The 25,640-nt window shown below is 40.1% G+C and overlaps 1 protein-coding gene across 6 annotated transcripts in view; it reads left to right on the top strand.

Annotated features, from left to right (window-relative positions):
* Positions 1-25,101, top strand: part of ABI2 (abl interactor 2) — a 57,382-nt gene extending 32,281 nt beyond the window's left edge. For 3 of the 6 annotated variants that reach the window (XM_031554178.2, XM_010713515.4, XM_085227712.1), the window contains 7 exons: positions 9,926-10,023; positions 10,754-10,900; positions 12,368-12,492; positions 14,322-14,480; positions 17,603-17,689; positions 18,017-18,190; positions 19,114-25,101. In XM_031554178.2, coding sequence (XP_031410038.1) covers positions 9,926-10,023; positions 10,754-10,900; positions 12,368-12,492; positions 14,322-14,480; positions 17,603-17,689; positions 18,017-18,190; positions 19,114-19,289 — 966 coding nt within the window. In that variant the 3' untranslated portion in view covers positions 19,290-25,101. Of the gene's footprint in view, positions 1-9,925; positions 10,024-10,753; positions 10,901-12,367; positions 12,493-13,443; positions 13,627-14,321; positions 14,481-17,602; positions 17,690-18,016; positions 18,191-19,113 lie in introns of all 6 variants that reach the window. The other 3 variants (XM_010713510.4, XM_085227711.1, XM_010713516.4) reach the window with 3 other exon arrangements.
* The last annotated feature ends 539 nt before the right edge of the window (positions 25,102-25,640 follow it).

The raw sequence follows: 25,640 nt of genomic DNA, 5'->3' as shown, positions 1-25,640 counted from the left end.
TACATCTCAGCTTTTACAATGCTTCTAAATGTGTTCTTGTGTGATGCTGCTCTTACTGTTTGGGTCAGTTGTCAGGATATATTGAGTAATGAAAGGTTAATGACTATCTTTCACTTTTCTCTCTAAATTAGCAACACAGAATATGATCCAGCTTTAATTGCCCCTGGTTTACTTGGAAGCTCATCTGAAGAAAGCGTTTGCATAAGTAGTATTAGTTGCTCTCTTCTCTAACTTCTGTCAATCTGTTGTACCCATATCTCATAATGTGCTTTGTTAAAGTGAGCTCTCTATAACTTTTTTGCCTCACAGGGTTTCAGTATAGCGGTGCCAGGCTCAAAGCTGGCTGATCCTAGTCTTAAAAGATGAGGATAAGTAAATTTCAGGGTAAAGATCAGAATAAGACACAATTGGTGGCTGTTCTGTATAACTGTTAGAACAATGCGCACAACGGCAGTCATGTCCAGTGTGGGATTACATGTATGTAGATTTTTTCAAAGCATTTCCTGAATGCAAGCAGAGTCTTAGCAGGCATGTCATTGTCTCATTGTTAGTTAAACTATGCTGCCAGAAAAACAAATATGGAAATGAGAACACTGACAGAGTTAAAGTTCCAGGAGAAGAAAGGTAAATAACACAAAGCTGTGTCATTTTTATGTGACAAACTTACAAATCTGTAAGTCTCTAAATTAGCAATACAGTAAGATGCTTCTTCCAGTCAAACTACGCAAGAATTTCTTTTTGTTTGATACGTACCTGCATTGGGTTGTCTGTGATGTTCAGTTTGAACTGTCACCTTGGATTTAGGTGACAGTAAGTTGCTTAACCTAACTTCTAAAATTCAAATTCTTAACAGTCCTAAGTATTTCTTCAGAACAATTTTACTTAGTCTTCTTCACATCCTGTTAATCAACAGAAAAGATTTGTCACCATTTCTTACCAAAACATTCAACTTCAGTTTGTGATCTTAATCAGATTCTCAACAGACAAGTAACTCTTTAATTTAGAGAAAAAATATGAACAAACAAACAAAGAAAACCAAAACAACTCCTGCAATATCAATAATAGCTACTATTTTGTCTAGGAAATCATTATAATTCTTGTGTTTAAAATCTACTACTAAATCAAATTTTGAATACCTGCAGGTCAACAGAACTCTGTCTGGATACTGTTCTTGATAATATAATTATGATCACTTTAACAAAATTATTTTAGAACTCATTAAAAAAAGTTTTAATTGCACTACAACACAAGTTACTTCCCACTGGCTTTATACCCTTATAATTGCTATTCTGCTTACCTCAATGTAGCAGAATCAGACCCACTGTGATGCAGTGCCTGATGAGTCAAATGTGTATTTGCATCCATTTGTTCTGCTTGTGATATACTTGAAACAGCATCCAAATGTACTGTTTGCAATGTACTATATTTATCCAGAAAAAAATGTGAAAAGCCTTAGAAAAGCATTGTGTGCTTAGTGAAACATTAAGCAAACATTAAGATCCATAGATCAATTCCAATTGATCCATCCTGTGTTCAGTGCTGAAGAAGGAACCACCCTCTTGTTGGTAGGGAGAAAATGGCCAGTTGTGTTTATCAGCCTGTTAATTTTTTTTCTGCTTGAGTAACTGCAGAATAGTTTACTAGATCTCCTGCTGGACAACAAAGAGAACAAAGATGAGTTAGCTTTAAATTTGCTTATTTATAGTTGTTTATTGCTTGAGCTTAAGAGCAATTTAGCAATTGAGCATTTTCCCTTAAAATGAGTACTTGACAAGTTACTGAATAAATAGAGTTGAAGTTCTAGTTATTATTAATCCTCTTGTCTACTTTCTTGCTGTAGGGCTTTCCCTCTAGCACTGGGACACAAAGTTATTTATTATCAAGACAATGAAAAAAGTAGTGTAGCATGCATTTATTGCAGTCCCTAAAAATGATTGTGAACTGGATTGAAAATAAAATAAAGGGGAAACGGGAGCATACTTGGCCAAGAAATCCAGTGTGCCAAGTTGAAGTGAATAGTTTAACCAGTTTATTAACCAGCTATATGACTTTTGGAAATTCAAAACATTCGTGGGTAAGTTCTTTGGGAAAAGGTGCTTTACAGTATGATGGGAGAGAATTTAAATGCCACTATATCATTCTAAGTGGTCCCTCATCATCTTGCTTCTCTGAAGCCACAATGCTGCAAAAATACAAAGAACTTCTTAATTGAAAGGGACTTGCTCTATTCTTTTTGAATGTTTCCTGGGTTACAGAGTCTTCTACTTTTCCTTCCATGAGGTTTTCTAGTTAGGAGGATGGAAAAGAAAAAAGTTTGATCCATTTGAAGTGGTGTGTAGTTGTATTAAGGTACTGTAATTACCAAGCAATACAGCTGAGGAAAGAATCACCCCCTCCTGGACCCTTTCGTGAAATTGACAATCTTTCTGGCCACTACAAGGACACCTGGCTTTCCTGTGAAGCAGTGACTTTTTTGGTTAATATCAACATAGAATTTTGAACTTGAAAGCTGCTTTCTAGTAAATCAGATTATGCTTTCTTTGCTACTTTAGGTTCTTGTTATGAGCTAAGTGAATGAACCAGAGTAGTCCTGGCTGTTGAGATTCTGCCATGTTTTACCTTTGGTGTTACAAGAAATTTAAGAAATGTGATGTGCAACGTGTTTAGATCAGCTGAACTGAAAACAGATCAAAAGATATTAAAATGAGAGGATTACTTGCACTGATATTTTTATTATGGGGAAAGAAAATATATGGTATTATGCCAGTGAGATATTGTGTGACTTCATGCCAAAAGCATGAGGCGTGATGATTGACTCTTGGTCTTTGTTCAAGAGATTTCTCATTGGACCAGATTAAGAGTTAACTACTAGTGTTGTCTAGGAAAGAGCATATATTAGATCAGTATTTAGAGGCTTTTGTTTCAGCCGGTTGTGAATATGCTAATGCAGGTAACTGAGTTCAGTTGAGCTCAGGGTATTGATAAGTCCATTCTTTGACAGCTCCAAAAAGTAATCTCTGAAGTTAATCCATCAAGGTCTTATTTTCCATTCTGAAGGATGGTGTCTTACAGTTAGTACTGTAAGAACTCGAGTAAACAGTATACTGACAATTGGGCTTTAATTTTGAAGTGTTAATGTAAGGGCTTTGTGATGAACATATATTGAAAGTTTCAGCTTGAAAATCTTTTATTCATGACACATTCTGCTTTAGCCACTCTTTCTATGATCTACTGATACATTATTTTGTTAATGCTGAATGCTTAACTTTTTTCTTTCTTTTTCCTTTCTCTTCATATCCTGAAGTTCCAACTAACCTTTCAATGCTTTTTTTCCTTACCTCTTTTATTTGCTCCATTTATGCATTAAGTGGTTGCTTAGATTTAAGGTAAGAAATCCCAGGGCTGGATTCCCATTCTTATTCTTCTGAGACTATTACACACGGGGAGATGGTTATGTGAATGTTACAGACTGTTTAAAACAACATTGCTCTCCTTCCTGTGTATCAGATTATTTTATTGCAGATAAACATTTTGTAATGGAAATTGATGTATTTGTGTAAGGAAGCTAGCAGTACATTTTTAAAGTTTTTTTTGCAAAATATTGACTATCTTAGATGTATCTACCAGATCATTTATAGAGGAAGAATATTGTGCTAACTGCATTTAAAAAAAATTCAGCGACTACCTAGCAGCTGGACATGAGCCTCCCCCTGTGTAATATTCTTTTTATCCTATATACGGTATGAGTTATTATTTGATTGGTATTTATGTTTCAGCTTAAACATTGCTCCAATAAGGGAGCACTAAAGGCGTGTAAAATAAAATAATAGTAATAATTGAAATCTGTACATATTTTTTAAAGTTGCAGTATCCTTAATTTTTTCAGAAACTGGTAGCAGTATTTAAATATGAAGAGCCATTTGGTGACTGATAGGCTATTAATTGATGAATGTGTCAGAAATTCAGATGGAGTATGGCAAGTTGCTGAGGATCTCAGAGATATTCAAACGTTAATAGTGTTAGTGGTTGCAGTACTAACAGCAAAAAGCCTTAAAATTTGACAAGAAGTTGATGAGGTTGCATGATCCAGCATTGGGATGCATTAAGTAGTAAATAGGCTATAGCCTTTATTAAGCATTTTGGTATTGTTGTCTTGCTGAAGTGCATCTGGTTTGGGGATTTGGGTTAGAGGAAATGAAATTTCTTTAGTGGCAGCCATGGTTTTAAAGAGGAAACTGCATTTGAAAGTGTAGAATATTAAGACATCACATGGAAAATATTAATTAAATGAAGTTCCAAGTTGATGTGAAATGTTTTTCATTACTAAGTATGTCCTGTGACTAAAAAGCTAAAAAAAAAAAAAAAAAACAACCCTACACATTCCTGTTAAATAGCTGCTAGTGTAGATATCCTAATGATGCCCCCGTGGGGTTGGCAGCTGGTACTTGTGGTAAGGTATTGTTGTGTATGTAGCACGTCTGATCGCAATGAACATTTTTTTTAATAAATGAAAGGAGATTTCTCACATGAGTATAAGGTATAGTATTGTATTTCGAATCACGTAGTGCTGAAATGTTTTTTGAGGGTTATAAAATAGATCTCCTCCCTGGCTGTTACTGTCTATCTGTATGAAATGGATACTTCTGGTGCTGATCATGCCTTATTCTGCATGTAGCCCATGCTAGATGATGCTTTTAGAAAGGGAGTGGGCAAACTGTGGGTTTCCTTTGTTGCTTTCTGCAGTTATGAACCAGTAATGACCATCCTAAAAAAGTAACTACAGATTATGCGTGAACTGCCATATCTGTGTGCTGTCTGCAGTGGTGGAAAATCTCTCCTGCTTTTCAGATTTTTTAAAAAATTCTTTTTATGGGTTTAGAATGCAAATAACATTATTTGTTATAACATCAGCTGACGTATTTATCCATTTTATTGGAGTGAGCCTGATAATAAATTCCATTTGGCAGTTAAAATGTCAGGCATCTCCTCATTGCCAAAACTGTGAGGGTTTGAAAAGAACCCCATTAGTGGATGTATGTTACTCTTAATGGTCCTCATAGTCGCATGCATCAGCCTGAAAGGAGAAAACTGAAAGAAGGCTACTAACTGTAGTTCCATGTGGATATGAATTTTACTTCACTTGACAGATTTCATGTGAAATGTTTGATTTGTATTTATTTTTTATGGCTGCAGAGAAACCTTAGTCTTAGCTGAAAGTTCCAGCATCAAACTGACTGATGAGGCAAACCTTGCTTCTGTCTGCATAGCTTGCTTTTAAATTTAAGAGATAGTTTTGAGAAAAAACTACAGCTACAAGCCAGAGGAGTAGTATCTGTGCCATCTCCTGTCAGCAGATCAATTTAGAACAACATTGTTGAAGCCTTTTTGTTCTTACTGGACTTGGTTCTTCAATTACTTTATGTAAGTGAACATAGTATAAGTGGGTAAACTTGTTTGCTGAAGCTTTTACTTGTGGTTGTTAGCTAAGACGAGGTTGAAATATAGACTTTCTCTTCCATATAACCTGTTTATCAACTGATGGACATAGAGCTTAATTAGATTTCCAGAATAACTACCCAAGTAGCCAAGCCCAACCAGGCAAGGAGTTTACTCTGAGGGAGCAGATGACAGGCAAAAAAAAAGTATAGTCTGTCCTCTCTGGACATTTCACAAGATGAAGTGAGACATGGGAAGTTTTTGTTCAGTATTGGGTGGTTTTTGCAGTATCAGGTATATTAAGTTGCTCAGAAAGGCTGGATAGCTGCTTGGAGCTTCTGAATGTAATCTGTGGAACATCACTATGGGGACACTATTAGATTTACCAAATCTTATGCTGACCTGAAAGATCAAGAAAATTTGGTTTGACAGTAAAGCAGCTCTTAAAAAATTCTGGGCAGAGTCCAACTTTAGGTTTAGTTCTTCCTGAGGTTTGGAATATGTGTTCTTCAGTCTTCTGGGAGGAAATCAATTTATCTTGGTAGTAATCTAACAATGAGATGCTTGGTTGAAAAGTGAATGTGTTCTGGATTTGAATCTTTGTTGCAGTGAAGTTTTTTTAAAGCTGTGCAGATCAACATAATTTAAGTGCCTTAAAGCTCTGTAAATAAATGGTATGTTAGTCTGACCAGCCACATATTTCTGCACTTCTTGTTCAGGCAATAGTGCCTTTTTTTTAAACAGAATGGTCTATTTCAGTCACTTTGGACCTTTTGTTTCTTTAAAGTTTGTTTTACTGCTGTTACTGTGGAGTTGAGACTCAGGGCATCATCCAGGATGTGTTGCTAGTAAGGAGCTACTTGTTTTAGGTTGTTTATGCAGTTTCTTCCTCAGCAAAGCATCACATTTTAGCTCCAGCACTGCCAGAGTTACAGCTCGGGTCCTTAGACCTTTTTGGTTGTAGCCCTGTAGCTTGCTACTGCATGTTAAAATAAATAAATAAATAAATAAATAATAAAAAAAAAGCTTCTGTAAGGAACCTAGTCAAAGAAATGCTTTTTGAGAGTACTTGTGTCCTCTCCCTAGAATTATTTGAGTCCTTCCATGTAATTTCAATGGGTGATGTTTTCTGTGTTTTTGCCTCCTTGGAAAGAGGCAAAACACTGGAGAAAATCCCTTCATCCATTCTATATAGACTATGTGCAGTGCTGCTCTGGGTTCACAGGATTGTCTTTCATCTTTTACCACAATCAGTGTTGGTTTTTTTCCCGACACTTTGTGCCTCGGTCATTATTGCCTCTCTTTTCTTGATTTCAGCTCAGCAGTGAGCTGCTTTGTGATTTTTGGTTGCAGGCTCTGTTTTGCCATGCAGTTTCCTAAAAGAATTTGCAAGCTCTTAGATACAAACCATCCACAGATCTGTGGAGACATGAAGTTACGCAAACCACCAAAAGGCAGATGTGTTCCTTTGCTTTTCTCTCCAGTTAAGCCAGTTGCAGCTGGATATGTAGAGCTGTGTGAAACCAGAGGAAATGTCATCAGAAACAGTGCAACTTTTATCTAGAAAGCTCCAGCTTACCTGGGAATTCCAACTGATTCTGACTGGAAAACTGATTTTTGAAAACTGACAGCAACTGTAAATGTGACCATGAGTTCTAGTGCTTACTTTGGATTGTAGAGTCATTTGTGAGGGATGATTGTGGATGAGGGTTTATCTCAAATTATATTTGCAACCATATATGCAAAATGAGAAACGCAGTAACAACAGAGTAAAGATTTGTTAGGGTCGGGGGGTATTAATGGCTTTATTAATAATTATTCTTTTTGCCTCTTAGACAAAAGGGGAAAAATTGGCAATCTTACAGTGTTTCTATCTCAACAGAGGTTACCCCTGGTACAGTTCTAAATGTGATTATTTTTATTTCCTCAAGTTAGTCTGTAGCCTTTCAGTGTCTTGTATAATAGCATTTCCAGAGATCCGTCCATTTTGATTGTTGAAATAATTTATGTGGCTCTAAGAGAAAGGGGATTTTATTCAGATGGAATTGTCTAACTTTCAGTAGCTAGTCTTCAAGTCATCAGTCCTGGTAGATTTGAAGACAGTGCTGTAAACTTTGTTTTCTCGGCATTTCAGTTTCAACGGTGAAAAGTCATTTCAAAGAGCCTGAAACTGAGCTCGCTGTCAGTGCATTTCCCCATCTTTCAGCATAGTCTTTCTGAAGAACGGCGTCTTTGTGACTGAAATTCCTTGTCTAACAAAGGCTCACTTTTTCTTTGGCCATGTTTTCTGAAGCTTTCTTCCTTTCCTGTGTCAGGGATATCTTTGTTAGCAGTAATAACAAAAGCTACTGTCAGTAACTGGAATTGTGCATCCATCAGAAAAGTATTGCTTTTGCTGACTGTTGGCTGTGCAATGTCTCTAACTGCGCTTTCCTTCCTTTCCCACGTCACTGTAGCCCAGTGGAAGACTAACACTTCACTTCTTGTATGCAAGTAATATTACTCTTGAAAGTAGGGTTACATATGTGGGATGTTCTGTTAACTGTAAAGTGATAGTTGGTGCTGGCATCAGGTAGGGAGAAGCCAGAGTGGCCAGCTGAAACACCTGCAGGGACTGCCGGGATGCAGTGGGTTGGGCTGCTGGCTGTTGTCTAAAGACACCCACAAGCCCTATTCTGCTGGGCGTAAGGGGCTCTTTGACAAAGCTGTAATGAGTGATGTTGCGGTGACTGGTTTTTTTGTTTGTTTGTTTTTTGTTTTGGTTTGTTTGTTTTGTTCTTGTACAACTGAAATACGTGGGGTGAAATAGATGTCTCTAATGAAAGAGGAAATACAAGGGCTGCTGCAACTTTAAAAAAAAAAAAAAGAGGATTTTGTGCTACCTATTAATATTCCGTGTATAGAATAAAATATTCTTCATTTTACACTTTCCATCTTCCCTTCAAGTAATTGTAGTTCAGTGCTTACCTCATCCCTCACTTGAATTAACTTTAGAATTCTTGTTGCTTAGAGTTGGCTTAAAGGACTTTATAATGTTGTTTAAAATGCTTTTTTCTTAAATTGATGTTGGAAAGCACTTTTGCACAACTAAGTCCAAATGTTTGGTTTTGAATTTGACACACAAAACAGAAAAGTCACCAAGCTTGCAGTATTTGTTGTTGTTTTTTTTCCTCCCAGGTAATTTAAATTGTGATAGCAGTGGGGTTCTTTAGAGCTAGGAAATCAAATTTGAGAGTTACAATACTGAATGTAGTGCTCTTTATGCTGTCTCAGTATTTATAACTTTAAAAAAGTGAGCATTGCTAGTGGTTTAAGTGCATTGTCATGGACAAATTATGAAGGAGTAATTTGCCTTTTTAATAATATTTGCAAATATTCCTAGTGTGTTGATCACTGTGCTTTTCTTTTTTTTAATGGGACGTTAGACAAGACAAGATTTACCTTTTAGAAATGAGAAAAACTATGAAATCAAACACAACAGAAACAAAAGAAAAAGAGACATGAGTGTACTTTAGTTTGTTGAAAATCTCTATATCCAAGCAATAGTCTGAGCATTTGTAGATCAAAAGCTGTTTAACAGAGACTTCTAAGAAGGCTGCATACAGATTCCTGTAATGGTGAATTCATTGATAGAATTGTGCTTGGCTGACAGCATACAGGTAAACAAAATGCCATTGGTGGTATTTGTTTATGATACCTAGATTGAGCAGTCAACCAGGAATGCAGATGATTTCTTTTTCTAGAGGTTATAGTAAATTATTTTATATGAAAGTTTCTTTGTTAGTAATTAAACCTGAAAGAATGGGAGGGAGTGACCACAGTCACATCACACCACTGCAAATAATTTTTCTCCCCATACATTTATTTATCTATCAATTATTAGAGATTAATTTGCTACAAATCTGATGGGGAAAAAAGTGCATCTCTATTTTTGTCTACGTAGCTTTCTTTATAATTTTAAATGTGTATTGGTAATATTTATAATAAATACTATATTAAATAAGTACTGTGAAAATGTTAAAAGATTAATGAAACATATTTGGAAATTATTCTGACTTTTGTGCATTTTGTATTTAGTATATTAAATTGTGGCCTACTAGGTAAGCTTTAATACTTTCAAAGAGTACTCAAAAATATTTTTGGAGATTTACTACTGAATAGGGCAACATGAACTAACTGCCCTTGTTCTTAAAGGTTGTCTGGGAGGTTTAAGCAAGTCAGATACAGTGCCTGTATTGTCACTGATTTAGTGTTTGCGATAGCCTAAAGGCAAATTCACTCATTTTTGAAAACCCTGTGTAATAAAGAGTCCTTTGAGCACAACTCTTGACTTTCAGCAGAGTGGAAATTACATATAGAATGCATGGCCTCTCAGTTGATCTTTTGTTTGTTTAAACCTTCCCTTACTTGGAGATAAATGCTGAAGGCATCTCTCCCCCTAGATGCTGAGCTTAGAGAAGGCCATTTCTCTCCTCGTTCTCTCATGCAGGTCAGCACACAGAATATGAAGATGGGTGGGTTGCCACGTACAACACCACCCACCCAGAAGCCACCAAGTCCACCGATGTCAGGAAAAGGAACTATTGGGTAAGTGCAGTTACCAAGCATGTGAAGGGCTTAGATGAACAGGAACAAAAGATGATTTTCGTGTGGTGTGGTGTGTTTTGATTGCCTGGTTTTGCTTTAACCATCCAAAGATCAACAGATGGTACATCAGCATCTTACCCTGATCATGTCACTGGTTACATACTGTTGAATGCATTTCTGCCAGAAGATAATAGGCATCATCAGCCCTTCCCAACAGCAAAATTTTTGTATCATTGCAAAACACATCTACATGCTTTAGAGAAGAATCATCAGCTGTGTGGCTTTGACAGGTGATGCTAAACAGCTGGAAAATTGGTACATGACACTGTTAATTTGTGCTGTGTAAGAAACGTAATTCCTTGACCCAACTTCTACAGGCAAAGTCCTTAGGAAACTTGGTGTAAGCAGGAGGAACGCTGCTTGCTAGTAAGTGATTATGTATGTATGTACAGACTACAGTGCTTTAAGTTCAAAATAAGATACAGATTACTTTTAAAACAAGAATGGAATGTGCATCTGAGCTTATGAGTAGGAAAACATCTAGGAAATAGAAGTACATGAAGAACATCTTTAAGTGATTTTTGTCATCCTCCAAAGTCGATGTCGAAAACATACAGAATACAACTTTTAACTCTTGATACTGATTAGGATGTAGCTAACTTTAAAGAACAAAAAGTGGCTTTTTCTGTACTATCTGATTTGCTTCTTTAATATGCTTGTTCTTGTGTAGGCGTCACTCTCCTTATCGTACGTTGGAGCCAGTACGTCCCCCAGTGGTACCAAATGACTACGTGCCTAGCCCAACGCGCAATATGGCTCCCTCACAGCAGAGCCCTGTTAGAACGGCTTCTGTGAACCAGAGGAATCGCACATACAGGTACTCAGCATAGTCCTGAACAAAGCGTGGCTAGTGTTACATAAGTGTTTGGACAAAAATGCTACAACTTGAAAACCACTTGCACTTTGACAGCGAAGCTTTTATTAATTCATGATATAGACTGGCAATGCCATTTGACATGGCAAAAATGCGCTCTAATAAAACTGGAGTAGTGAGTTGTGTTAATATTGTTCACGTAATCCTGTGGTTACCTTGATTTTAATATTAAAACATAGTGGTAGCACTTAATGTTTTACTAAAATTGTGTCCTGTTTCAAGTAGGTAGTTTGCAATATTCTATTAAATGTTTACAAAACTGGGAGAAGGCTGGATCAAAAGAGACTTGGCTAGCAGATTGAGGGAGGTGATCCTGCCCCTCTGCTCTGCACTGATGAGGCTGCACCTGGAGTACTGTGTCTAGATGGGGAGTCCTCAGTACAGGAGAGACATGGACCTGTTGGAGTGTGTCCAGAAGAGGGCCACAAAAATGATCCCACAAATGGAACACTGCCCTGTGAGGACAGGTTGAGAGAACTGGGACTGTTCAGCCTGGAGAAGAAAAGGCTCCAGAGAGATCTGAGAGTGGCCTTTCAGTATCTTAGGGGGGGAGCTGTAAGAAAGAAAGGGACAGGGTCTGTTGTGATAGGACAAGAAGGTATGGTATCAAACTAAAGGAGGGGAAGCTTAGCTAGGGTATAAGGAAGAATTTTTTTTACAAGAAGAGTGATGAGACACTGGCACAGGTTGCTCAAGGATGTGCTGGATGCCTCATCCCTGGAGACGTCCAAGGTCAGGCTGGACAGGGCACTGAACAACCTGATCTACATGCAGGTGTCCCCGTTCATTACAGAGGAGTTGGACTAAGTGACCTTTAAAAAGTCCCTGCAAACTCGAACAATTCTGTGAAAACTTGTGTCCTTCACGTTGAAGGACCTCATGGTGAACTTATATTTCACATCTTTGTTTGAACAGTCCTTGATATTTTTAGATTGAACAGCTGAAAAAGAGCGTTGTATTTTGAGGATTCTGGTAGTGGCAAACACAGAATGAAGCTGAGCTGTGTTACCAAAGGTTATGGAAAAGGTTAGCCTTCTTTCTAGGATAACCAGAAGTTTCTTGATATACTAGTTCTTTTGAAATCTTTACTTTTTAAACACTGTAAGTACTTGATGCTAGTGAAATAGATGGGCTTAAAGCGTAAGAAAATCTGACTTTACCATTGTAGAATTTTTGTATTTGCGTGTTTTACTTTTGGGCAAGTTCTCTATGACTACGTGAAAAAACTTCTGCTGTGGTCAAAATGAAGAGGACTTTTTGGAAAAGTTAGATTTATATACGTTCATATCATCATTTCTTTTTTCTTGTTTCCTGTTACTACTCTGAATTAGCGAAGTGCTTTCTGAGGCCTTTGTGTTTCAGCATGCAGAGCAGCATATTCATTTCGTGGATTACTTTGGTTTCTTACAGCAGCAGTGGGAGTAGTGGAGGAAGCCACCCAAGTAGTCGGAGCAGTAGTCGTGAAAACAGTGGAAGTGGCAGTGTGGGTGTTCCTATTGCTGTTCCCACGCCATCTCCTCCCAGTGTCTATCCAGGTAAACGGAAACTTGCTGTTCCCCTTTCTGTCTCAGCATTAACTTTAGCATTTGCAGATGTGATGAGGAAGTCCCATGAGGAACCTCAGAATTCATTTTCCAGAAGCATGCAATCATTGAAAATTGCTTGCTATTGGTAGCATGAATTTGAATAATGTAATGTATTCTCTGAGAGTGTCTGAAGTACTTTAGTGTTTTTTTAATATATTACTTGATTTATGAGCATTTTTTGCCTGGCTGCTTGCATGGAACCAGATAGGATACAATATCTTTTTTGGTGGGTGGGGAGAAACTTACTCCTTTTAAGCAAATTGATACTTTTTCATTGGCTGTTCGTGCAGATCTATAGCAGCTTCCTATTAGACAGTTAGATTAAAAGAGAGGCAGGCAGAGAGTAAATCCTTAGTACACGATGCAAGCCTAGCTGAGTTGTCATGAAAAGGTGTTCAGTTACTGTAACTACACTGGTCTTCCCAAAAACAGGAAGTGATGTTAGTACTCCTTGTTCAGCATTTTCAGTGAAAAGGAGCATACAGTTTTGGCTAGCAGTGTGAGCTGAAATACATGATGCTTCTGAACCAAAGAAGCATTTTTGGCTTTCCTCTCCTGTATATTTTCTAATTTGTACAAAAATTCAATGTAGCTATGCTACAGATTGCAGCCTAAATAACAAAGATTAAAGACATCTTTCAAAAGTAATGGCTCTCCCTGGAAAGTTCTAGGTTGTTACCTTCAGACCTGGAAAGAAGCAGCAGGTTTGCTTGACCCTCATGAACTGTCTACGTAAGAATGAGTTTTTCATTAGTAGCTTCATTTTTCCCTCATCTCCTCGTGCATTCTAAAATACTATGCATCTAGTAAGTAGCTAACACTGAAGAGTCAAAGGCTTTCTCTAATCCTTGCTAACATATCTCCTTATTAACTCCGCCTCTTCCTCCTCTCTTCACTTAGCCCCTGCTGGCTCGGCTGGCACTTCTCCCCTTCCTTCTACCTCTGCTCCTGCCCCCACCCCTCCTGCTCCAGCCCCTTCCTCCTCTACCCCAGATGCTGCTGCTGCTGCTGCAGGAGCCCAGCCCCTTGCTGATGGCTTCACCTCTCCAACTCCCCCTGCTGTTTCTTCCACGGCCTCTACAGGTGAGTGTCTGCTCCCTTGTGCGGGCAGATGAGCCCAGATGTGATCAAGGTCCGAGGCTTTTCAGAGCAAGTTTTCAAAGAGTTGCTTCAATGGGTAACTCCTTTGAGTATGATTCACTTATGACATCCATTCAAGCAGTTTCTGGCATTCTCTTCTCCCCAGATGATTCTCTGTATATTTCATGAGTAGCGACAAGATACTTAGTACTGTGTTTTTCTTTGAATAAGAGCAGTTTGTACACATTGTGTTGCTTGACAGCTGGAGTGCAAAGTGGTATTTTTTGCAGGTTTATAAATGAGAACTTCTTATAAATTCAGTTATTATAATATGTTTTATAAAATGGGTAAATGAAAATGATTTTCTTTCACTTTGTATATGTATATACATATGTATATATTATATGTCTATGTACCTTTGCATTTTCTTTTTTTGTGTGTGTGATTAGTGCTGATTATAGGCAGATGGAGGAGTGTTTTGGTTTTTTTGTTTTTTGTGTTTTTTTTTTTTTTATTGCCGTTGAGACATCCAGTGTTTTGGCAGCTGAGCTAACTGCTTGTAGGATGTAGATTGTCTCTAAGAGAACAGAAACTTTTCCTAGCCTTTGAATTTTGAATGGAGCTTTAAAAAAAAAAAAAAAAAAAAAAAAAGCGAGCATAATTCTTTCTTTGGTAACACATTTCTCTTTCTAATCCAGGCCACCCAGTTCAGTTCTACAGTATGAACAGGCCTGCGTCTCGACATACACCACCAACAATAGGGGGCTCTTTGCCATATCGGCGTCCTCCTTCGATCACGTCACAGACGAGCCTTCAGAACCAGATAAACGGAGGACCTTTTTATAACCAGAACCCAGGTAAGAAAGGTTGTCTGCTGTGATGAATGCAACACAGGGTTGAATTGACTGGGACTTCAGATCTCTGAAATCCCATGTTCTGTCTCTGGTGCAGCTCTTGCAGTCAGTCTGAGGTAACTTCCAGTACATTGCTGGGCACTGTGCTGAAGTGGAGGTGTGAGCACAGAGCGTGCAGCTGTTGTAATGGCATGCAGCTTGGGACAATATAGCTTTTGTTGTCAGATAAATCCCTTTTGATCTCCCAGGACTTGCAGGATCTGTTGGACAAACTTCAGTCCTATACTACACTGTGCGTATCAGGTAGCTGCTTTGGTGTGGAATAGGTATTTGGTTTTGCAGCAAAACACTGATTCTTCATTAATCAGTCTGTGTGCTTGCGTGCTTTTTTCCTTGTGATTAACCACCAGTTCAGTCATTTCTCATTATATAGAGGTAAGCGTTAGAGATTTTAGACATCAGTGGTGTTTGGTATAATGTGCAGGGGAGCTACGTCTTCTGTGAAGTTCCATATGTGATGTTATTCTGATGGCTGACCTGTCCTCAAAAGCATGATGAGATTTTAACAAGCGGTGTTGTCCTGTATGTTGGAGAACTCAGTGGCTGCTCATCTCTAGTGTCCTTCTCCCTGAGCTTGTGAGGAGAGGTGAAGGTATTGATGTGACAGTAAGGGGCGCCTTTTCTTACAAAGCTACAGAAAGATGCAAGGGACACAGTGGAAATTCCTTGTTAGCAAAGGCCCCATTAAAAGCAAGTCTGAAAGTTGATTTGAAAGCACTGTTGTGCTATTGTGTGGGTGTTTTTGTTGGTGATGATTTGTTTGGCTTTGTTGTTTTAGATGAAGCGTTGAATTAGGAGTTAGGTTAACTGCTACAGTTTGTGTTTAAGGAATCTGGTCAGGTCCAAATATTACTGTTTGTGAGTCAGTCTGCAAAGAGATGTGTGCAATTAACTTGAGAAGGAAGCGGATGGTACTGCTGGGGGCAGAGAGGGTAGGGGAGTTTGTATGAGTAAACTGCTGCTCTGTTGCATGGAATACATGGCATTTGTTAGGCACATTATATGCATATTGAAATTTGAAAGGGAATAAATGCGAAGGAAGGGAAAATAACTATAAAGGAAACATTTCAACATTGCTTTTTGCAGCAAAGAGAATTTTCACCGTATCCAGACATATATGCCATTTTAGACAGCATATATAACGGTATTGCAGGTAATAATAAAGTTACCAATTAGACTTTACAGAAGTTGCATAACTGCAGTTCAGTCTGTGGATCCAAAAAGGAAGGTAATGATTATGGTTAAGATAAACAAGGAATGATGTCAGCTAGTGTTAGCATCACCATTTTGATTAAACTGTGTGATCCAAACAAAACCACGGGATTTTTGTTGTGCTTGCCTAGAGTGCTTGTCTAGAGTGATTTGTCTTTCTACCTGGAAAGCCTTGTTATCTCCTTCAAGGACTTAAATGCAGAACACAATATGCACAGAAGGGACCCAGGAGACCAAAGCAAGTCTTATATGGTAGATAGGAAGTGTATGATTTCATGTGACTTTGAATAAAGGAAACATTTTGAAACTAAGTATTTTTATAGTATATGTAATTAAAAAGGATAGTTGGACAGGAACACTGTATTCCTGAACGCTGTTGCATTTCAATAGAGTTTCAAATTCAAGTTCCTTTTTCCTCTTTGAGAAATGCAAGACCAGATCTTTTCTCAGCAGTTGTGATTACACTTGAAGGAATATATTCTCTCCAAGGTCACATCACTCAAGTCAAAGAAACTGTAATTAGAATTGTATTTTAAATTTTCTGAAGAAATACCAGTTAAGTGGTGAGGTAATGGCGCCTGCTTTATATGGAGGTACATGGATACTCTTGCAACAAAAACAATGGTTGCTCTATTTTGGTTTTTGTGTATATTTTGTTTAGTTTGTGATGTGAGGTAGAAGAAAGAAGGTGAAATATGACTGGCAGAAGAAATTCAAAGTGCTTGTGAAAATAGTTGCTGAATGAGCAAACAGTATATTTTGAGATGTGAATTTGAAATAACTTGTTTTGTTTTTTTTTCCCATTTGCTGTGATGAAGTGTATTAATTCTGAATAATGCTAAGTCATACATTGCAGCTCTGGGACTAGACTGAAATTTAATTAGCTCGGCTCGGTAAGGTAAATAAGCATACTGGTACATGAAGTGTAGATTTTTTTTTTTTCAAATTTTTTTTTCCTTGGTATTCTCTTGGACATGACTTGGTTGTGCTTTTCCTGAGGTGTGTTTTCTAGAAAATATTCCAAGAACTTTCTTTAAAAAAGAATTGCCTTGCGTTATCTTTACAAGGTGAGACTACAGTTTTATTAACTAATTTTTTTGTACTTAGAGAATACACTTGCTTATCTAATTAAGTGTGAATTTGCACATCTTGTACAAAGACAGCTCTTCCATTAGCAGTAAGCCAGCTGCTCAGAGTTCAGTGGTTTGCAGAATAAGGCAGAAAGGTAAGGCAGCACATTGGACTAAGCTTTGCTGCTTGCAACAGCAAAGTGTGCTTTGTTCTACCAACAAGGCTCCTGTCTGGAAGTCTAAGGTTTCTCAAAGGTATCTTTCTGTTTCACCTAGAATTGCCTCATTTAATTAATTTTCTATCTTTTTGCCCATGTTTTGGAGAAAATTAGCTATATCTATTTTCAGGAATAAGGGTTTGTAGGTGTTTTAGTAGAAGAGACATTCAATTTATAAATACTAAATCAATTTAAAAGATGGAGGGTTACAGGGGGAGAAGCTTCTTGATATATTTGTTAGGTAGTCCACTTTGTGAAGTGCTGTGCTGCTGTAAAGAACTTGAAGGTATTTTTTAGTGAGATCAAACTTCTGCTTCAGCATAGATTCATGATCTTAGGAAAAGAGATGGATTGGAAATGAGTTGGGTTAAAAATGTAGAAATCTCCTCGAAGTAAGGATTGGGAATATGCGTAAACGCCCTAAGCCATTTTTTCTGTGAATGTTGTCCTTTTTATCTCAGCTTCTTGGCGGTGTGCTGCATTGTCTGAGTGTGATGATGTCTACTTTCCTGTTTGCTGCTTTGTGTTTCTAACCGAATGCTTCTTTTTTTAATTTCTGTGGCAGCATCCCTTGCTCCTCCTCCCCCCTCCATCCTACAGGTAACTCCGCAGTTACCGCTAATGGGATTTGTGGCCAGAGTTCAAGAAAACAGTAAGTGTGTCGCTTCCTTGTGCCATGATTCAGTACTGCATGTGGCTTTTGTTTTGAGTAGATGAGAGATGTGTCCGTGTGCAGCCAAAATTCTTCGCTGTCTGCAGATTTGTCAGAAGTTCCAAAGAAGCAGGGGGGAAGGAAATACTTTCATTGGTTTCACTGCAAGAATGTTCAGTGAGTTCCTTCACTGAACTTTGTCTCTAGTATATTTTCACCACTCCTTACGTGGGTGCTGTAGCCACTAGCCTGGATGTGAAGCATTTCTTTAACCTGCAGCCATGGTGGTAGGGGCCATTTCCCAGGTACAGGGTTGCTCCATTTCAGTTTCAGATACTCCTCCCCCACCCCCACCTGTGGATGAGCCAGTGTTTGATGAGTCCCCGCCGCCACCCCCACCTCCAGAGGACTATGAGGAGGAAGAGGCAGCAGTGGTGGAGTACAGTGATCCATATGCAGAGGAGGACCCTCCCTGGGCACCGCGTACCTACTTGGAAAAGGGTGGGTTAAAGTTGCAAGGAACAGTGAGATTTTTTTTATTTTTTTATTTTTTTTTGTACTGGCAATTTGCATGCATGGCCGTTCAAACTGCTTCTGACAGATGCACAAAACTGGTACCCCTCTTCCTAAGGGTCTGCCATGTGACTCTTGACACTACGACAGTGGGTGTGCTCTTTGCACACTTACAAGGGGGATGAGTTTGACTCAGGCACTTGTCTCTTAGAATCATGCCTGTGCCTTAGAGGCATGCATGGACCCATGGTACAGGGCCTGGGAAGTGCAGCAAGCATCTTAGAAACATGTGGGCGTGCTTCCTCTTATAATGGCCTCATTACAAGGGGCTCAGTAATCAGCGTCTTCAAGGCACATGAATTCTTCCTTTTAGTAGTGTATGTACACAATACATCTGTTGGGTATATTGTATATGTATATCTTCTTTTGTAGTATGTGCGTATATAGATATGCTGTATGTATTTATGTATGTATGTAATTGTATGTATGTATATATTATTTTTCCCTATAAAGCTTCTTAACAACTACACGAGCAAGACTGGAAAGTTCACTGTATGTGATGTACAAATGTTATCTGTGCACGGACCTTCCGTGTTTGGTATTTGCCAATGTTTTACTGCATTTCTTTCACTTTTTGAAGCAGCTTTCATCTGTTTAGTAAGATAAAGTTCTTTCGTTCCTGTATGAAAAAGATGTTGATATAGTAGGCATGCATTGCATTTTAGAGAGAGGCGCTGCTTTTTTTTTTTTTCTATTTCATAAGTTGTTTTTACTTACATTGCTATTATGTACCATGGGAATAACATCTAGGTAAGAGAATTGCACTTGAGCATTGTATAGATCTTAATGTGGAGGTGACTGAGGTGTGTGCTTGTACTTATTCTAACAGCCCATCCTGTGTTCTTTTCTAGTGGTAGCCATCTACGACTACACAAAGGACAAAGAAGATGAGCTCTCATTTCAGGAAGGTGCCATCATTTATGTCATTAAGAAGAATGATGATGGTTGGTACGAAGGGGTCATGAATGGAGTGACGGGGCTCTTCCCAGGGAACTATGTGGAGTCCATCATGCATTACTCAGAGTGAAGACTAGAGGACAGAGCGCTGCATCTCCTGCTGCAGGAGCTGTCAGGGCTTCCTCATCTCCACCAGCCTCTGGGGCCCCATCCAAAATAGCAGAATGAAGGATAATTGTAACAACCACTCTTTTTTTTTTTTTTTTTTTTTTTTTTTTTCCCCTCATTATAAAACAGTAGTGTTTTGAGTTGTTTGAACAAATGGCTCTTCCAGTTGCCAGCAGAGGCTATCATGAGCAATCTGATGCTGAAGTAAGCTGACCCATTCAGATCTAACAAACTCATTGAGTAGATGTTATTTCCTTCACTCCCATTCTGACTTCTTGACAGGCTCCGGGATCTCTCTCAGGAATCCTGTGCACTGTGGTGGCACTACATTTGGCAGCAGTGCCTGGCACTGGGGACGTCCTGGATGCTTGTGGTGAAGGGTTGCTGGCTGGTGGATGTCCCTCCTGTTTCTACACTACACTCCTGTGCAGCTGGAAAAATGCTTGTGTGTTAGCAAACACAGGGATTTGTATGCAAAGTTGTTCATGTATCTGACTTCCTTACAGTTGGTTGCATCTTTAGCAAAAACACGTCTGCAACTGCTCTGCTTTTATAGGCTGACACAGGCACGCAGAGCTGGCTTTGGTTCACTCACCCTTTAGTTTAGACAATTATGATGGCTGCAGCCCAGAGGACCCTCGCACCCATTTCCCTATCTTTTGAATGCAACAGGTTTGGTTTTGGTTATGCACTGATGTTAATGTGCTGCTCCACACCGAGCTACATGCCATGGGTGGGTTGTCCAGAACTCACAGATGCCATTGACAGTGAAAGTGAAGTGAAGTTTACAGGTCCTCCTGGGGTCCGAGGATAAACTCTAGGGGCTGTGATCTAAGGTTCAGATCTACTCACACCTGCTTGCACTAGAGAAACATACTCCCAACTTTAGTCTTATGCACAATATAATCTCTTAAAAATCCAATCAGGTATTGTAAATTGGCTTTTTTGTACTTGATGACTAGATGACTAGATGCATATGTACTGTGAGAGCCCTGTGCGGAGGCAGGACAAACGGCAGTTGTCGTCTTCGTGTCTATTGCCAAAATCTCTTCAGTGGAAGTAAAAAGGGCTGTTGTTGTGTACTGGTTTCCCATGGAAATCCAAGCAGTAACTAGTAGTAGTCCTAGCTCTTCTCCCAGTCCTCTCCATTGCTTATTATGAAGAAATAGGTATTTTAACTGTACTTGTGGATCCAGGGTGGAGTAAGAACAAGTGGAGGCCCTGGGCTGATAGTTGTTCTTTTTTTTTTTAAGTCTCCGTTAAAAATGCTGCTCGGTGATTGTCAGTGTAAAATGATGGCTATGCTAGTCTGCCCTCAGGAAGGACTAAATACTGCCTTTGGTTGAACATCATGCATTATCAGGACAAACTGATTAAACCTCCTGTTGTAGTCTTGCTGCTCCACAAATGGAGCTGACCTCTGTACTGCCACAGCCTCCTGGGCTGGGGACACAGTCCTGGACAACGTCTGACTGACATCTGACCGGGTTCCAGCCAATACTAACTGTCAAAGGCAAGATAGTGCTGCAGCTTTCTTCTGAAGCCTGTGTGAAAAACAGCAGTACAGAGAGTGCTGCCAGTGCTGCATTTGTAATGATAATTGGCAGTGGGGCTGGGTACTTGACACAAGCCTCCTGCCCCTCCTTGGTAAGCAGTGCAGTGCCAGGTTGGAGGCACATGTTTGCTACAGACTTGGCTCAGGGAGAAGCTGTAGCTGCTCAAGGGGAAAGAAACAGACAGTAGGTGTGCTTCTAGGAGGTGGGTGAATTTGATCACCTGCTGTGAGCTTGCAGAAAGAAGAGTGTTAATCCTGTGACAGTGAGTAAGGAACTAGTAGCTTAGTGGAAGCCTACAAGAAGTATGGATTTGAAGGAACCTGTGCAAACATAGAAGTTACTTTCTCCCCTGCTCAGTCCATAGCTGTGTAGCCAAAACACTATTCTTTTCTTTCAGGAAGTCGGCAGCATTACTATTTGGAATAGATGTTAGCCAGAAGAGATGCTTTTCTACTTTCACTTTGCAAAAGCTTCTGTCTTACAGCAAGATCAGCAGAAGCAGCCACGTTCAGTTCCTTCAGCCCATCATTTCTCTAGGAGCACACCTACAAACACTGGTTGTGCTGTAGCTGGAATGTCTGTTTCCAGAGTCACGGGATGTGCCTACACTTTTTGCACAGATCAGTGGTTCTTGCAGGCTGGCTAGAGGCTGGGGTGACTGCACTGCAGCAGTACCCCACAGTCACCCCCTAAGCACCAAACAATTGTGTTTTCCAGGACTGCCAAAGCTTCCCTGGCTTCTTCAGTCCTGGGTGTGTTTTTGGTGATGACAGCACACAGTGCTCAAATGTACTGAGTTACGGCAGCTTAATGAGTTACTAAATGACAGCTAATATTCTCTTCTTGTGCACCCACATTCCAGCTAGGAGGCAATGAATTAGTGAAATGTGTCTTTAACTCAGTCTGTCAAGAGCATGCACTTGAACACTTCTGACTGACAGGTAGTGACTGTGTGTACTTGCATAGTGTGTAATACATTCACCTGGTTGTGTAAGTTTCATGTGTTGAGAGCTGCCAGAGCAGAGCAGTGTGAACTCCAGAAAGTGCTGCATACTTGTTGGAGCTCAGGACAGAAGATGAAGCTGCAAGGCCTTGAAGGTGAAATGTGGGAAGCTCCCTGGAAGGCTAGCTTTGAGAGGTTAGTTTGGTCTCTGTTGATAGCGTTTAGTTTTTTGTCCTCTAAGAGCTGCTTTGGATGGAATTTCCAGGTCACCTCCTGCTGGTTTTATGCTTTATTATGCAGTACTAATGCAAAGAAAAGAGTTTTATGCATACTTTTTATTTTGTACAGATCTTAATTCTCTAGTTTGTTTGGGGATGATGTGATGTTATGTTCAATAGACCAGGCCAAGGTAAACAAGCTTTTTGTATTAATGTTGCATAGACTGCATGCTAGCAAAGTCAGTGAGGGTTGTGTTTTTAATTTTGTCCCTTGTACATCTCCTTCTTAGAAACCTCCCTTCCCCACTTTCTTTTACATTTCCTTCTAAAAGGGGGTTTAAGGAAGTAGAGAAAAAAACCAACACCCTTGTAGATGCAAACTTCTCTTCATTGAGTTCTACCACACCTGGAGATGTTCAGCATCAGCTGTCTGTCAGAGCAGAGGGTATGTATGTGAGAGAGCTGGGGGAAGAAGACACTACAGAATAGCCCAGAGTGCAACATGGCCAAAAGAAACGTTTCTCCCTTCTTGAGAGCTGCAGTCCCCAGAGCCAGCTGCTTTCGTTGTGCTTAAACAGGCAGGAGCTGCAGCTTCTGCTTTGCTCTAGCAGAGATTTTCTTCCTTGCTCTCAGCCCTCTTGGGACAAATCTATTAACTAGAGCTGCCCCTCTGACATGTGCCCGTGTGGAGAGAACGTCACAGACTGTTCCCAGATAGTGCTGAAGCAGGCTATTTTGATGTCTTTGTTCGGCATCAAGGTGGCTAAGGTTGCATGTATCTCACCCATTGATCTTGATCTTTTTCTTCTTTCTCCTTGTGCTTATCATCTTTGTTTCTTCTTTCCTTTTTCTTTGTTGCCACTGAGGGGTGAGAGAGGCAGGAAAAGCAAGCAGCCTATTTTATGCTTGACATCCCTACGGTGCTTCCATGCCAGCTAGCTGGAGCAGGCACTATGGAGAACGTAAACGCTGAAGAGCCATTGCTCCCAGTGGAGGACAAGAGGTGGAGCATGGCCCTGGGACTCAGCCCGTCTTTGTGGTATGCGCTAACAAGGAAGCAGCTGAGCTGGGGGTTCCTTGAAATGGCTGGAGATTGCTGCTGGTTTGCACCACAGCTCCTGCACAGTCCCTGTGGGCTCTGGCAGGATGGCTTATCTGAGAACTAGTGAGCACAGCGGTTTGTTCGCTTCTCACACCTCCTGAGAATTTTCTTTGCTGCCAAGGGCTCTCCCGGTGCAGTGCTTCTGTGACTAAGAGGATGTGCACGTCTTCTGCTTGCACCAGCACACTGGTCTTGTCGAGGTAGCCCTACCTCACTGTTTGCAAGTGACTTCAGCACTTTTGTGACAGCCTAGAACCAAAGCTGACATTGGCACAACATAGCTTCTGCAAAGTGGCACTTTTATTTAGGATGCTTTAGATGAGCTTGAGAAGAGAAGTGGTAGCAGGACTGATGGTCCTTTTCTGGCAGAGGGTGTGCTGCCTGCTGTTCACTTGTGATGGAGGAGGGTTGTGCTGGCAGCCTGCTGTGCTTCTGTGGTGTCTTGCGCCTGTGCCAGAAGGCAGGTTATTGCTGTGCTTTTCCCAACAGCTTCCACCAGTTCCTAGCAAATGCTGCAGATGCCCCTCTTCCCTAGAAATGAGCTTCAGCTGTAAATCAAATGCAAAACTTTTACCTTTTCCTTCTGGCAAGGACAGGACTTTTTGTTGGTTGGTACCCAGCAGCATCATCAGCACAACTTTTTTGGAAGCTGCTAGAGGTTGCTGTTGGAAAGAGTGTAGTGCTGTGGCTTCAGCTGGGTTTGCTGAGTGTGGAGGACTGCAGTATTTAATGAAATGTTGCAAAACCCATGCAGAGGCTTTAGTTCCTATGTTGACAACAGTGGCAGTGGGAAACATGCAGAACTGTTGCATTCACAAAGGCAAATACTTCATGTTGAGAAGAGGTAGTGTTGTAAAACAAACAGCATGGGCAGGTAGGTGATGGACTATAGCTTGTAGGGAGCCACATTCAAAAATTTATTGTGCTTACAATGTATTTTCCCCTACCCCACCCTTTGGCTCAGTATTAGGCACAGTATTAGGCACAGCCACGTTTCGTGGCTAAAATGGTATATTATACAGAGGTCAGAATAGGGCAAGAGAAACTTTTTCTTTTCAGTAGCTAGTTGGTGCGTAGCAACAGTCATCTTGATTTTTTACAATTGTGTGACTAGTGGGACCCTCATCTCCTATCTGTGGGAAGGTTGCTGAGCACTTGATGCAGCCAAGTTTTGCCAACTGCTGTTCTGCATTAATTCAAAGCAGCAATGTGTGCAAATGCAGGAACTGTTTGTTTGTTTTCTTTGGTGCTCTGAACATATTCATTAACACCTTTGCTTATTCCGACGGGTTGCAAGAAGGTAAAAAGACAGCAGGAGCCTGTTGGCCAGAGGTAAGCCTACAACCAGCATCCTGCTGGACAGGTATGTGGTGACCCTGCTGAAATACGGGCAGTATGTTTCCTGTTACTCTTAAAACCTCAGAAAAGTCCTTCTATTTAAAAATGAGGAAGAGCTGTGTACAAATTCATTTCCAGCGCCTTGCTAAAGTGCTGACATCTGAGTTTTGTTTTTTTTTTTTTGTAAAGCCCAAGTGCTTTTTTTCACATTTGAAAAAGTGTCTTTTGCAACTTGCATGGACAAGTAGTTTCTATGAATTCTCTGGAAATGTTAGTGTCTAACATGGATTTTTTTTGTCCATGTACTTTTTTCTGAAAGCAGAACCCCCCCATACACACACATTCGGGTTGCAGTTGGAAGGGAAGCACTCTGTGCTTTTTGATTTTGGTGCTGCTGATGCAGTGGAGAAGTACAGAGCCCACTGTAAATGATCGAGCCTGTGAGAGTCTGGGGAGCTGTGTGCTGCCGGTAACATTTTATTGTGTGTGCCATTTGAACCATCTTCCAAGTGAGTGCAAAACCCAATTTTTAAATTTTTTTAATTGTACTTGGAATTAACTGTTGCTGTGTACTAAACCCTCTTGTTACGAGCCCTGAATAAAAAGAACAAAGCACACACTGTGTTCTGTGAGTGTGCCACCACTGCGTCACTTTCCTTGTCTCCTGTTACAGGCTTTTTGAATTGTTGAGGGATGGGGAAATGTGCCTTGTGTATGCAGGAGCCCTGTTCAGAGAAGGTGAGCTCAGCACTTGCCCCAGCCCAGGTTTGAATACTGGCATCCAGGTGGCAGCCTTCAGCACTCATGTCTCCACTTGTGTGACAGTATTTCCTGTAATTGGCCAGTGCTAGGACACCAGTTCCTTCTTCCAGCACAGGTGCCCACGTTGCATTCACAGCTCTGAGCAGCTGTTTGCTAGTACCAGCTTTACTTTTAGGCTACTTTTACTCCACTGTTTAGGCAGAGCTTACTTCCCTGAGGCCTGCAGGAACAAAGCAGCTTCTTCTCTTTCAGTGATGACTAGTGCCCTGGGGCCATGACACTCCAATTGATTTCCCTGTGGTGCAGGCAGCTGTGCTTGTGGTGCAAGGTCTGTTCATGGAGCTGAGTTCTGGTTTTGGTACATGTACTGCTGCAGCTGCTGCTGCTTTTGGCT

The sequence above is a fragment of the Meleagris gallopavo genome, chromosome 7 (genome assembly GCF_905368555.1).
Source record: "Meleagris gallopavo chromosome 7, MGAL_WU_HG_1.1, whole genome shotgun sequence".
Classification (NCBI taxonomy): Eukaryota; Metazoa; Chordata; class Aves; order Galliformes; family Phasianidae; genus Meleagris; species Meleagris gallopavo.
This window is presented reverse-complemented; position numbering and strand designations above follow the sequence as displayed.